Source organism: Melospiza melodia, chromosome 25, assembly GCF_035770615.1.
Source record: "Melospiza melodia melodia isolate bMelMel2 chromosome 25, bMelMel2.pri, whole genome shotgun sequence".
Taxonomy (NCBI): Eukaryota; Metazoa; Chordata; class Aves; order Passeriformes; family Passerellidae; genus Melospiza; species Melospiza melodia.
In genome coordinates this window covers 7,500,655-7,514,774 of record NC_086218.1, presented here as the reverse complement: position 1 = coordinate 7,514,774, position 14,120 = coordinate 7,500,655, and the positions used below count along the sequence as shown (strand labels likewise).

Below are 14,120 nucleotides of genomic sequence, written 5' to 3'. Positions count from 1 at the left end.
CCTGGAACCCCCATCCCCCCATTGTCACCCACCCACACTGTGCCATCGGTGCCAGGTCACAATGACAACCACGAGCAGGAGCAGGAAGAAAAGGGCCCCACCGACCCCTGTGGCCACTGCAAGAAACAGAGGGGGACACATCAGGGTCACCCATCACCCCATTGGTCCTGCACTGCCTGGTGGCCTCACCTGCGTCACCCCACCTGTGACCCAGGGTGAACCAGGTGTCACCTCCAGGGCCAGCTCTGGGCTCAGGGCCCGGAACACGCGGTGCCCGTCCTGTCCCAGCTGGTTGGTGGCCACGCACTGGTAGGTGCCCGAATGTCCAGCATCGATGTCCCTGAGCTCCAGGAGGGGACCCTGGGCCACCTCCTGCCCGTTGTGCAGCCAGGTGAAGGTGACAGGGGCTGAGCCCACCTGCACTGAGCAGCGCAGGGTCACATTGTCACCTGCACGCACCTGGTGTGTCAGGGGACGATGGCTGATTGTGGCATTGGCCACGGGCACTGTGGGGACAGAGACGGTGCTGGCACCTCGTGAGGTGGAATGGGGTTGCTGTGGGTGGGGTCACCCCCAGCCCGAGGGTCCCACTCACCCAGGACGGTGACATTCAGGGGGTCACTCTCAGCCACGCTGTTCCCGTCACTGACCCGGCACCGGTACTGTCCGCTGTCATTGTCCCCAATGTGGCGCAGCTCCAGGTGGGGGCCGGTGCCCAGTAGTGCCCCTGAGCCCTCCCGGTTCCAGTAGAAGGACAGGGGACCTGTCCCTATGGCCACCGCACAGCTCAGCACCAGGCTGTCCCCGAGTGCAACCTGTCCCCCTGGGGGCTGCGCTGAGAGTGACACCCCCGAGGGCGGGACCCCTGCGGGAGAGTGGGACACCAGGGGACAGTGAGGGACCCAGGGGGGTGTCAAGGAGGGGCAGGGGAATTCCAGTGAGGGAGAGGGGGTGCAGAGATTGGGGGAGGGGGGCTTAGAAATGAACACCGAGAGATGATAAGGGGGTCAGGGAGGGAACACCTGGAGAGGGAGGTGGGCAACACCAGGAAGGATATGGGGACCATGGGAGGGGATGGTGAGACTTGGGCAATTTGCAGAGACCTCAGAGAGGCGTGAAGGGACCCAGAGATCGGGGAGGGAACCCAACAAAGGATGGCAGGAAACACAAGCCAGGAATGGGGGGACCTTAGGAGCGACCCGGGGCAGCGATGGGAGGACACAGAAAATGCACCAGGGAAGAATGGGGGTACCCATGTACGGGCTGGGGGTCCCGAGGAGAGACCCGAGAAAGGATGGTGGGAGGCAGGGGAGGATCTGGAAAAGGTTGGGTGCCCCAGAGCAGGCGTCAGGGAGGGCTGGAGGGTGCCAGGCAGTACAAGGGACCCGAGGCATCTGTGGGGGCTCCCCATGCCCATCCGCACACTCACTGCACACCGTGATGCGGAGCCGGTTGCTGCTCTTCCGCACGGACCCCCCCTGGGAGTGCACCTCACAGCCATAATGCCCCGAGTGGGAGACCCTCACAGCGGGCACCAGCACCTGCGGGGACTCCTGTGGGCCCCCCACCACCTGCCCATCCTGGTAGAACACGTACAGGAGGGGGGCTCGGGGCCGCAGGGGGCTGGGGGTGCTGAGGCAGCTGAGAGTCAGGGGGGACCCCTCAGTGAGCTCGCGGGGACCCTCCAGCTCTGGGACCGAGAAGAGCTCTGCGAAGGAGAGGAGAGGTGAGGACTGTGAGTCTGAGTGCACTGGGAAGTGGCTTTGAGGTTGTCAAGGTATTGGAGTTGCAGCCGTGCGGGTGCTCACCATGCACTGTCACTGTCACTGGTGCTGAACGTGACTGCCAGGACCCCACCAAGCCCTCACATCGGTAGCGGCCGCTGTTTTGCAGCTGCAGAGGTGAAAGGGACAGCTTGGTCCCCTTGAGGGACATCCCAAAATCCTTCTCCTCCCGGTAAAATCGCACCCTGGTGAGATGGTTTTCCTGCCGGCACCGGCAGTGCAGTGTCAAGGTGTCCCCCTCCAGCAGTGCCTGCGCTGTCACCTGCAGTACCAGCTGGTCTGTGGGACAGGAAGGTCACATCTCACTGATGAGACTGTTCTGAGGTGGGTGCCCATAGCACTGGGGACATCTGGGTGCCCTGGGGTGCTCTGGGGTGCACTGGGATGTCCCTGTGTGCAGGGGACTGGCTCTTGTCACATGAGGGGTGTGAGGCCATCCACGGAATGGAGCCCACCCTTACCGCTCTGGGGCCCCCATGATCATTAAAAGTCTCCCCTCACCATCTAAGACTGTCACGGGGGGGCTGCGCCCAGTGCCGGGTCTGTCACATGTGTAGGCGCCAGTCTCGGTGACACTGAGGCGTTCCTGTCCCTTCTGCCACCAACGCTGACTGTCCTTGTACCAGGTGGTGGCACCGGCAGTCCCCGAGCCCTGGCAGGTCAGTGTCACCCGGTCCCACACCACTGCTGGCCTCCAGGGGGGCTCCACCAGGAGCTGGGTGGTCTGGGCACCTGCGGGTGACAGGGGACACCAGCCTGCCAGGGCCAGTGTGGGGCTGTGGACAGCGGGGTGGGGACATGGCATCCCCTGAGGACTCACCAGCAAGGTCGAGGGTCTGGACTGTAAAGGAGAAGGGACAGGGCTCAGTGGGGGTGTCACCATGGGGACAGAGGCACATGGGGTATGGGGTGTGGTGGCTGTCCCCAAAGTGTCCCCGTGGGGACAGATGCTCTTGTGGGAAAGTGTGTCGTGGTCCCCAAAAGTCTGGAGAGGCAGGGGGACATGTCTGTGTCAGAGCCACCCGTGCACCACATCCCTGTGGCACAGACACTTTGGGAACAGGGACGCCGAGGCCACATTGGGCTGAGGCAGAACATGGGGATAGTGTGGACACTCTGGGCATGAGGACACCATGGACAGAGCCCATGCTGGCCCAGGTCACCCCCACCAGCTCATGATCCCATCCCCATGATCCCATCCCCATGGCCACATCCTCAACATTCGTGTCCCTGCATCCCAATTCCCTCGTCCCTGTCCCCGGAGCTGCCTGAGCCCAAAGGTGCCAGTCCCCACATTCCTGTCCCCACATCCCCATCCCCAAATTCCTGCCCCCTCTTCCAGTCCCCAAAGCCACCCTACATCCCCAGACACACCCAGTTCCACTGTGGGTAACATGGACTGGCTCTGCTGGCATTGGGGACCTCAGGGGACCCCACAGACCCCTGTGCCCCCTTCCCCCCCCATCCCAGGGGTATCAAGCCTATGCCAAGGGCACTCACCCCACAGGAGCAGTGCCACCTTCCCGGCCATCCCGGTGTCCCCAGCCATGTGCACTGGCTGTCACTCGCTGCTGTGGCCACCGCTCCCCTGGCTGGCGGCTCTTTGGATGAAGGGGAAGGAAGCGAGGTGATGTCTCGACCTCATGCGTAGGTGGCCCTTGGGGGGGGCAGGGTGGGGACAGGCTGGGGACACGGGTGGGTGGGACAAAATGGGTCATGGGGTTCCCAGGAGTTAGGAATTTGGTGGTTTTGGGGAGGCAGGAATGGGGTCACTGGTAAATGGGGTCCTGAGGAGGGGGAATATCCGGCAATGGGGGTGCCATTGGAATGAGCGTCTCCATACCTGGGGGGACTCAGGGATGGGAGTCCCAGGGGAATGTGGGCTCCAAGGATTTGACTTCATGGGATGGTAGATTCGTGGGTCCTAGGAAGATTTCAGGGGATGGAATGAAGGAGAAGGGGTTCTTTGGGAATGTCGTGCTGGGCCATGGAGTTGCTAGGGAATGTCAGTGTTGGGATGGGGGCTGCAGAGAGAGTGGGACATAAGGAATGGAGGTCCCATGTTTCCGTTCCCGGGGGAATGGGGGTGCCAGGGATGGGCAGTGGCTGGGTGAGCCCATGGGTTGCAGCTCCTTCCCTGGGTGCTTCAGATTTTGGGGTGACCCAGAGCCATCACCACCCCCACATGGTGCCGGTGTCCATGGTGTCACCCCAGACAGATTCTGAGCTGCTCTGGGTCTGTGTCCCCCAGCCTCCAGTGATTTTTCCCTCTCTTTATTCCATTTCCATCATTTTACCCCTCAATTTCACAAGCCCCCAGTTCGTGCCTTGATGGTCCTTGGGGGCACCTGGAGCAGGAATCAGGCTGGGGGAAGCCCAGGGTGGGTGAAGCCCAGGGTGGGGGAAGCCAAGGGTGGGGGAAGCAGGGGTGAGGGGTGCAGGAAGGGCTGGGGAGGCTGTGGGGGATGGGGGAGTGCAGCTTTTACCCCCCAACACTTTCACTTTCTGTCTCCCGCAGAAGAAGGAAAAGGCCATTTGACACCTTTCTCACATGGGGGGGAAGGGTTCTGTCCTTAGGGGGCACATCCAGGGGGCTCCTGTCTTGGGGGGATCCTGTCCCGGGGGGACACATGCTGGGTAAGAGGGTCCTGTCCTGGAGCTTGGCAGCTTTGGAGGGGTCCAGACTTCTCCATTTTTGCCTGTCCCCTGCTGGATCTGAGCCAGCAAGAGCAGCTGGGGAATGGAACCCTGAGCAGGAAGCAGCTCCCAAACTCCTGCTCCTTGAAGCCAGTGGCCATCCAAGGGTGGGGCCCAGCCATGGCCCAGCCCCACTTCACAGGGATGGCCATTGCCCAGCCTTGCTCTGCCCAGCCCCAGGTGGCAGCCAGCACCTGAGGGTACCCATTGCCCCCTTGGCTTTGATTCTGGCAGCTTCAGAGCTGCTGCAGAGGTGAGAATTCTGTGTGGGCGGAAAGGGCCTTCCTGTGGTTTTCTCAGCTCTGCAAGAAGCACACAACCCAAAGGGAGCTCAAGCAGTGTCTCTGTGAGGGCCTTTGATGGTTTTCAGAGCAGGGCTGGCTGGAAACCCTCCCGGCAGGGGCAGCTGTGGGAGAACCAGCCTGGAAATGCAGCAATTGATCATTTGTTCCTCTTTGTAAGGGACAGAGAGAACCACAAAACTAGTGCAAATTGCACAACAATATGCCAACAACCGTCCTGGGAACCTCCTTCTTGAACAAAATCTGCAGCCTTGAGGAACCTCATGGGAAGAATGCTTGGATTCCGACTTTGCCCACAAAAATAGAGAGAAAAGTGTGGAAGTATCGGTCAGTGGCTCTACCCGTGGCCATGGTGGGGCTCGGTGGAGTGACCCTGTGTGGATTCCAAGTGTCCCCAAAGCTGCTCCATCCTTGCCCTCCTCACCTCAGTGAAAGGCTGAGGGTTTGCAGGAATTGTTGTGTAAAGCCATCACAGGTGCTGCTGTGCACTCAAAACCTGCCTGGGCTCAGGTGCTGCCTTCCTTCCATTGGGATCATGGAGAGCAGACGCGGGTGTTGCGCCAGGGCGTGTGCCTGACCTCGGGACACTGCTACGCTGCCAGTGGGCACTGGGATCCAACCTGCTGCCTTGGCGGCTTCTGCCCGCTGCCCGTGGTGGTGCTGGGAGCGATTGGTGCCCGTGAGTTTGCAAAAGGAGCGATTTCCCCTCCTCCCTCCCGTCCGAGGCCGCCATGGCCCCTGAGGGGATTGAGCTGGACCAGGGCGCCCTCTGCTGCCCGGCAGTGCTCCCTGCAGCACACCCTGCTGGCCGGGAGTGCTCCCTGCAGCTCCCCTGCTGGCCGCGGTTATAACTGCCACAAAAACCAACAGCGCTGAGCAGGAGGGAAAGTTCTGGGTTTGTGTTGTTTGTTCTATTCTGGTTTATAAATTTCCCAGAAAAGAGCTGTTATTCCTTTTCCTACACTTTCGCCTGGAAGCCAGATCATCTTTGAAATTAAAAAGAGTTTCTGAGATGGGTTTCTTTCCATTCCAGGAAGTTTTCCCAGTTTCCTTGGCAGATATTTCTCATTTAAATGAGTTGCCAACTACTGGGTTCCAGCGTGGAGGCGAGAGTTACCCCATGAACAGATAGGGTCAGGGTCTTGGCTACCTCATGTTCTGACTTTTAAGCCAGTTGTGTCACCAAGGGTCCTCTCCCTAGGTGGCACTTCTGGTCACCTGGCTACTCAGGAGCTGGCTTTGTCAAAGTGTCACGCTGTCCCCAGTGTGCCATGGCTGACAGATGATGGACAGATGGGGCTCTGTCTCACTGAAAGCAAGGTCTGACGCACCCCTGCCACACACATCTGTTCCAAAATGTCTCCAGACTTCAAATTTTTCCTGTTTCTGACACCCCACCCTGTGCCATGGCCTGATTCCAACCGCCCTGGGCAAATGGGAGGCTCAGGAACATCCTCAGGGCCTTTGTGACATCCTGGTGTGGGGAACATGGCAGAGGAGGGGTTTGGGACAGGGGACCAGAGAGTCCAAAACCTCCTGAAGGCCACTTTGGCCATCAGAGCAAGGAAGGTCCAGGACTGTGCCAGATTCCTCTGGTGGAAGAAACGTGATGGATGGGAAGTGTTCGGGGTTTGTTCTTTGTTGGTGGCTTTCCCTGGAAATCGTTTCCTGTGTAACAATTTGGTCTCTAGTCCTTGTTACTGTTGCTGTTGGTTTTGTTCTTTCATTACTGATTCAGGAATTGTCAGACTTCTGGGATCTTTGTGCCTTCATGGGGAGCGGTAGGGAAAGGGCAGCAGCCCTTGGTTTTAGTGGCAACACAGAACTGGAGAATCCCATTCCTAAAGCCCCAAAAAGCTGAACAAACACCATCTCTGCCAGTTTAACCAAACAGCTGCATTTTGGACTAAATAAGAAGGAAATGGGTCCTGTTTCCCCTGGCACTGGGAGGAGCCTGGGGAGCCATGGGTGTACTGGGAGCACTGGGAGGGGGAAAGGGGAGCACTGGGTGCCCTGTGCAGCCCCCCTGACTCATGGTCATCACCCCAGGCAGGATGGGCCACCACGGGAGCCATGGGATGGGGACTCCCAGTGTCCCCCAGAGTCACAGCAGGTTCCATGGATGTCACTGGTGTCCTGCAGTTGCCCATGTGGTCCTGGCAGCTCTGTGTGGGTCACCTGAGGGTCCTTGGGGGGGACAGTAAGAGACACCTGGCTTGGGGTGACAGCCATGGGTGACATGTTCGTGTCCCCACCCATCCCCCATACTCACCCCCTGCCCCCTCATGTCCAGCCCCTCCCCCACCTGCAGGAGATAAGGGGGTTCTGGGGGGCCCTGTGGGGATAAGGGGGGGTCTGAGGGGTGTCTGGGGAGGGCGTCAGGCAGAGTCATTGTTGGAACTCCCCACTCTCCTGTCCTGGGACTTCCTGAGAGCTGCAAGAAAATGACGATGGGGTGATCATGGGGTGTCCTGGGCCCCAACCCCACCTGGGACATTTAAATGCTCACTGGACCCCTGAACCCCCACCAGACACTGATTTATACTGGACTGCCAGGCCCCTGCACCCCAAAGCACCCCTGAGGAGCCCCAGGACAACTGAGGAACCCAGGTACTCCAACCCCCTCCCCAGGAACCCTGAACCCCTGAGCACCCCTCAAGCCTCAAGGAACCCCAAGAATGGAATGCAGGGAAGCCTCCAAACTGCTCCAGAATCCCTGAGGAGCTCTCAGCATCCCTGCACAACTCTCCAACACCTCCCTAAAAGCCCCCAGGAGATCCCAGTGTCACCCCAATATTCCTCAAGGCCCTTCCTGGGACAGCCCAGGACCCTCCAAAAGACCCCCAAGAAAAGGTCACTGGGGGCTCAGCTTCCTCCATATCTGGGGCTTTGGGTGATGCCCCAACTCCCCCCCCCAGTGTGTGGGGCTTCCCCCCAGTTCCTGTAGGACCTCGTCAACCTCCTATGTGACCACCCCGGCGGTGCCAGCAGTGACAGCCCCCGATGACAGCCAGGAGCAGGAGCAGGAACAGGAGGGTCCTGCCGACATTCACAGCCACTGCTAGGGACAGAGGGGACACATTGGGGTCATGCTGAACTGCAGGAGTCCTGAACACCCTGGTGACCCCGTGTGACCCCACCTGTGACCCAGGATGAGCCAGGTGTCACCTCCAGGGCCAGCTCAGGGCTGAGAGCCCGGAACACGCGGAGCCCGTCCTGTCCCAGCTGGTTGGTGGCCACGCACAGGTAGGTGCCCGAATGTCCCACATCGATGTCCCCGAGCTCCAGAAGGGGACCCCGGGCCACCTCCTGCCCATTGTGCAGCCAGGTGAAGGTGACAGGGGCTGAGCCTACCTGCACTGAGCAGTGCAGGGTCACGTTGTCACCTGCACGCACCTGGTGTGGCAGCGGGCCAGGGGTGATGGTGGCATTGGCCACGGGCACTGCGGGGACACAGACCGGGCTGGCACCTGGTGAGTTGTAATGGGGTTCTGTGGGTGGGGTCATCCCCAGCCTGAGGGTCCTGCTCACCCAGGATGGTGACATTCAGGGGGTCACTCTCAGCCACGCTGTCCCCATCACTGACCCGGCACCGGTACTGTCCGCTGTCATTGTCCCCAACGTGGCGCAGCTCCAGGCGGGGGCCGGTGCCCACCAGTGTTCCCGAGCCCTCCCGGTGCCAGTAGAAGGACAGGGGACCTGTCCCTATGGCCACTGCACAGCTCAGCACCAGGCTGTCCCCGAGTGCCACCTGTCCCCCACGGGGCTGCGCTGACAGGGACACCCCCGAGGGCGGGACCCCTGCGGGAGAGTGGGACACCAGGGGACAGTGAGGGACCTGGGGGGGTGTCAAGGAGGGGCAGGGGAATTCCAGTGAGGGAGAGGGGGTGCAGAGATTGGGGGAGGGGTGCTTAGAAAGGAACCCCGAGAGATGATGAGGGGGTCAGGGAGGGAACACCTGGAGAGGGAGGTGGGCAACACCAGGAAGGGTACGGGGACCATGGGAGGGGATGGTGAGACTTGGGCAATGGGCAGAGACCTCAGAGAGGGGTGGAGGGACCCAGGGATGGGGGAGGGGACCCAACGAAGGATGGAGGGAAACACAAGCCAGGAATGGGGGGACCTTAGGAGCAACCCGACGCAGCGATGGCAGGACACAGAAAATGCACCAGGGAAGAATGGGGGTACCCATGTACGGGCTGGGGGTCCCGAGGAGAGACCCGAGAAAGGATGAGGGGGGGGTGCTGGGAGGGATCTGGAAAAGGTTGGGTGCCCCAGAGCAGGTGTCAGGGAGGGCTGGGAGATGCCAGGCAGTGTGGGGGTCCCGAGGCATCTGTGGGGGCTCCCCGTGCCCATCCCCACACTCACTGCACACCATGAGAAGGAGCCGATTGCTGCTCTTCTGCACGAACTCCCCCTGGGAGCGCACCTCACAGCCATAATTCCCCAAGTGGGAGACCCTCACAGCGGGCACCAGCACCTGCGGGGACCCCTGCGGGCCCCCCACCACCTGCCCGTCCCAGTAGAACACGTACAGGAGGGGGGCTCGGGGCCGCAGGGGGCTGGGGGTGCTGAGGCAGCTGAGAGTCAGGGGGGACCCCTCAGTGAGCTCGCGGAGACCCTCCAGCTCTGGGACCGAGAAGAGCTCTGCGAAGGAGAGGAGAGGTGAGGACTGTGAGTCTGAGTGCACTGGGAAGTGGCTTTGAGGTTGTCAAGGTATTGGAGTTGCAGCCGTGTGGGTGCTCACCATGCACTGTCATTGTCACTGGTGCTGAACGTGACTGCCAGGACCCCACCAAGCCCTCACATCGGTAGCGGCCGCTGTGTTGCAGCTGCAGAGGTGAAAGGGACAGCTTGGTCCCCTTGAGGGACATCCCAAAATCCTTCTCCTCCCGGTAAAATCGCACCCTGGTGAGATGGTTTTCCTGCTGGCACCGGCAGTGCAGTGTCAAGGTGTCCCCCTCCAGCAGTGCCTGCGCTGGCACCTGCAGCACCAGCTGGTCTGTGGGACAGGAAGGTCACATCTCACTGATGAGACTGTTCTGAGGTGGGTGCCCATAGCACTGGGGACATCTGGGTGCCCTGGGGTGCTCTGGGGTGCACTGGGATGTCCCTGTGTGCAGGGGACTGGCTCTTGTCACATGAGGGGTGTGAGGCCATCCACGGAATGGAGCCCACCCTTACCGCTCTGGGGCCCCCATGATCATTAAAAGTCTCCCCTCACCATCTAAGACTGTCACGGGGGGGCTGCGCCCAGTGCCGGGTCTGTCACATGTGTAGGTGCCACTCTCGGTGACAGTGAGGCGGTCCTGTCCCTCCTGCCACCAATGCTGCCTGTCCTTGTATCAGGTTGTGGCACCAGCAGTCCCCGAGCCCTGGCAGGTCAGTGTCACCCGGTCCCAAAGCACCGCCGGCCTCCAGGGGGGCTCCACCAGGAGCTGGGTGGTCTGGGCACCTGTGAGTGACAGGGGACACCAGGCTGCCAGGGCCAGTGTGGGGCTGGGGAAAGCAGGGTGGGGCCATGGCATCCCCCGAGGACTCAACAGTGAGGCCGAGGGTCTGGGCTGGAAGGGAGAAGGGACAGGGCTCATTGGGGGTGTCACCATGGGGACAGAGGCACATGGGGTACAGGGTGTGGTGGCTGTCCCCAAAGTGTCCCCGTGGGGACAGATGCTCTTGTGGGAAAGTGTGTGGGTGGTCCCCAAAAGTCTGGAGAGGCAGGGGGACATGTCTGTGTCAGAGCCACCCGTGCACCACATCCCTGTGGCACAGACACTTTGGGAACAGGAACGCCGAGGCCACCCAGGGCTGAGGCAGAACATGGGGACACTGAGAACACCCCGGGCACAAGGACACCACGGACACAGCCCATGCTGGCCCACGTCGGCCCCACCAGCTCATGATCCCATCCCAGTGATCCCGTCCCCATGGCCACATCCTCACCGTTCTTGTCCCTGCATCCCAGTTCCCTTGTCCCTTTCCCCGGAGCTGCCTGAGCCCAAAGGTGTCAGTTCCCACATTCCTGTCCCCACATCCCCATCCCCAAATTCCTGCCCCCTCTTCCTGTCCCCAAAGCCACTCTACATTCCCAGTCACACCAAGGTCCACTGTGGGTAACATGGACTGGCTCTGCTGGCATTGGGGACCTCAGGGGACCCCACAGCCCCCCTTTGCCCCCTTCCCCCCCCATCCCAGGGGTATCATGCCTGTGCCCAGGGCACTCACCCCACAGGAGTAGCACCACCTTCCCAGCCATCCCGGTGCCCCCAGCCATGTGCACTGGCTGTCACTCGCTGCTGTGGCCACGGCTCCCCTGGCTGGCGGCTCTTCGGATGAAGGGGAAGGAAGCGAGGTCACGTCTCGACCTCATGCATAGCTGGCTCTTGGTGGGGGCAGGGTGGGAACAGGCTGGGGACACGGGTGGGTGGGACAAAATGGGTCATGGGGTTCCCAGGAGTTGGGAATTTGGTGGTTTTGGGGAGGCAGGAATGGGGTCACTGGTAAATGGGGTCCTGAGGAGAGGGAATATCCGGCAATGGGGTGCCATGGGAATGAGCGTCTCCATACCTGGGGGGACTCAGGGATGGGAGTCCCAGGGGAATGTGGGCTCCAAGGATTTGAGTTCATTGGATGGGGGAAAGGTGGGTCCTAGGAAGATTTTAGGGGATGGAATGAACAGGAAGTGGTTCCTTGGGAATGTGGTGCTGGGCCATGGAGTTGCTAGGGAATGTCAGTGTTGGGATGGGGGCTGCAGAGAGAGTGGGACATAAGGAATGGAGGTCCCATGTTTCTGCTCCCGGGGGAATGGGGATGCCAGGGGTGGGCAGTGGCTGGGTGAGCCCATGGGTTGCAGCTCCTTCCCTGGGTGCTTCAGATTTTGGGGTGACCCAGAGCCAGCACCAACTCCACATGGTGCCGATGTCCAGGGTGTCACGCCAGACAGATTCTGAGCTGCTCTGGGTCTGTGTCCCCCAGCCTCCAGTGATTTTTCCCTCTCTTTATTCCATTTCCATCATTTTACCCCTCAATTTCACATCCCCCCAGTTCGTGACTTGATGATCCTTGGGGCATCTGGAGCAGGAACAGGCTGTGGGAAGCCCAGGGTGGGGGAAGCCCAGGGTGAGGGAAGCAGGGTGAAGGGTCTGCAGGGAGGGCTGGAGAGGCTGTGGGGGATGGGGGAGTGCAGCTTTTACCCCCCAACACTTTCAGTTTCTGTCTCCTGCAGAAGAAGGAAAAGGCCATTTGACACCTTTCTCACATGGGGGGGAAGGGTTCTGTCCTTAGGGGGCACATCCAGGGGGCTCCTGTCCTGGGGGGATCCTGTCCCAGGGGGAGCACATGCTGGGGAAGAGGGTCCTGTCCTGGAGCTTGGCAGCTTCAGAGGGGTCCAGACTTCTTCATTTTTGCCTGTCCCATGCAGGATCTGAGCCAGCAAGAGCAGCTGGGGAATGGAACCCTGAGCAGGAAGGAGGCCCCAAACTCCTGCTCCTTGAAGCCAGCGGCCATCCAAGGGTGGGGCCCAGCCATGGCCCAGCCCCACTGCACAGGGATGGCCATTGCCCACCCCTGCTCTGCCCAGCCCCAGGTGGCAGCCAGCACCTGGGGGTCCCCCCTGCCCCCTTGGCTTTGATTCTGGCAGCTTTAGAGCTGCAGCAGAGGTGAGAATTCTGTGGGGTCGGAAAAGGCCTGCCTGTGGTTTGCTCAGTCCTGCAAGAAGCACAAAACCCAAAGGGAGCTCAAGCAGTGTCTCTGTGAGGGCCTTTGATGGTTTTCAGAGCAGGGCTGACTGGAAACCCCCACGGCAGGGGCAGCTGTGGGGGGAACCAGCCTGGAAATGCAGCAATTGATCCTTTGTTCCTCTTTGTAAGGGACAGACAGAACCACAAAACTAGTGCAAATCGCACAACAAAATGCCAACAATCTTCCTGGGATCATCCTTCTTGAACAAAATCTGCAGCCTTGAGGAACCTCATGGAAAGAATGCTTGGATTCCGACTTTGTCCACAAAAATAGAGAGAAAAGTGTGGAAGTATCGGTCAGTGGCTCTACCCGTGGCCGTTGTTGGGCTGTGGGGAGTGACCCTGTGTGGATTCCAGGTGTCCCCAAAGCTGCTCCATCCCTGCCCTCCTCACCTGCGTGAAAGGCTGAGGGTTTGCAGGAATTGTTGTGTAAAGTCACCAGAGGTGCTGCTGTGCACTCAAAACCTGCCTGGCTCAGGCGCTGCCTTCCTTCCATTGGGATCATGGAGAGCGGTCGCAGGTGTTGTGCAGGGCGTGTGCCTGGCCCCGGGACGCTGCTCCGGTGCCAGTGGGCACTGGGATCCAACCTGCTGCCTTGGCGGCTTCTGCCCGCTGCCGGTGGTGGTGCTGGGACTGATTGGTGCCCGTGAGTTTTCAAAAGGAGCGATTTCCCCTCCTCCCTCCCGCCCGAGGCCGCCATGGTCCCTGCGGGGATGGAGCTGGGCCGGGGCGCCCCCTGCTGGCCGGGAGTGCTCCCTGCAGCGCCCCCTGTTGGCCGCGGTTATAACTGCCACAAAAACCAACAGCGCTGAGTTGGAGGGAAAGTTCTGGGTTTGTGTTGTTTGTTCTGATCTGCTTTGTAAATTTCCCACTACAGAGCTGGTATTCCTTTTCCTACACTTTTGCCTGATATCCCCAAAATCTTGGAAATTAAAAAGGAGGTTTAGAGATGGGTCTTCTTATTCCAGGAACGTTCCTACTTTCCTTGGCAGATATTTCTCATTTAAATGAGGTGCCAACTCCTGGGTTCCAGCGTGGATGCGACAGACACCCGAAGAGGAGACACGGTCAGGCACTTGCCCACCTCATGCTCTGCCTTTTAAGCCAGCTGGGACACCAAGGGCCCTATTCTCATGTGGCACGTCTGGTCACTCGGCCATTCAGGAGCTGGCTTTGGCAAAGCGTCACACTGTCCCCAGTGTGCCACGGCTGACAGACTGATGGACAGATGGAGCCCTGTCTCACCAAAAGCAAGGCCTGACCCATCCCTGCCACACATAGGTGTTCCAAAATGTCTTCAGACATGAAACTTTTCCTGTCTCTGACAACCCACCCTGTGCCCTGCCCTGATCCTGTCTGTCCTGGAATAGGGGGAGGCTTTGGAACCCCCTCAGGGCCTTTGTGTCATCCTGGTGTGGGGAACATGGCAGAGGAGGGGTTTGGGACAGGGGAGAAGAAAATCTAGAGCCTCCTGAAGGCTGATTTGGCCATCAGAGCAATGCAGATCCAGGACAATGCTGGGTTCCTCTGGTGGAGGAAACGTGGTGGGGGAAATTTCTGGGAAATCCCAGTTCCTTATTGGTGGCTTTCCCTGGAAA

At 60.2% G+C, this 14,120-nt stretch overlaps 1 protein-coding gene across 1 annotated transcript in view; it reads right to left on the bottom strand.

The window, feature by feature from the left end:
• Positions 1-14,120, bottom strand: part of LOC134429070 (Fc receptor-like protein 3) — a 36,459-nt gene that overhangs the window by 6,124 nt on the left and 16,215 nt on the right. The window contains exons 6-13 of the mRNA XM_063176160.1: positions 3,304-3,370; positions 2,605-2,625; positions 2,286-2,516; positions 1,809-2,063; positions 1,430-1,708; positions 596-865; positions 204-506; positions 46-116 (exon numbers count right to left, since the gene is read on the bottom strand). Of these exons, the coding sequence (XP_063032230.1) occupies positions 46-116; positions 204-506; positions 596-865; positions 1,430-1,708; positions 1,809-2,063; positions 2,286-2,516; positions 2,605-2,625; positions 3,304-3,370 (1,497 nt within the window). The remainder of the gene's footprint in view (positions 1-45; positions 117-203; positions 507-595; positions 866-1,429; positions 1,709-1,808; positions 2,064-2,285; positions 2,517-2,604; positions 2,626-3,303; positions 3,371-14,120) is intronic.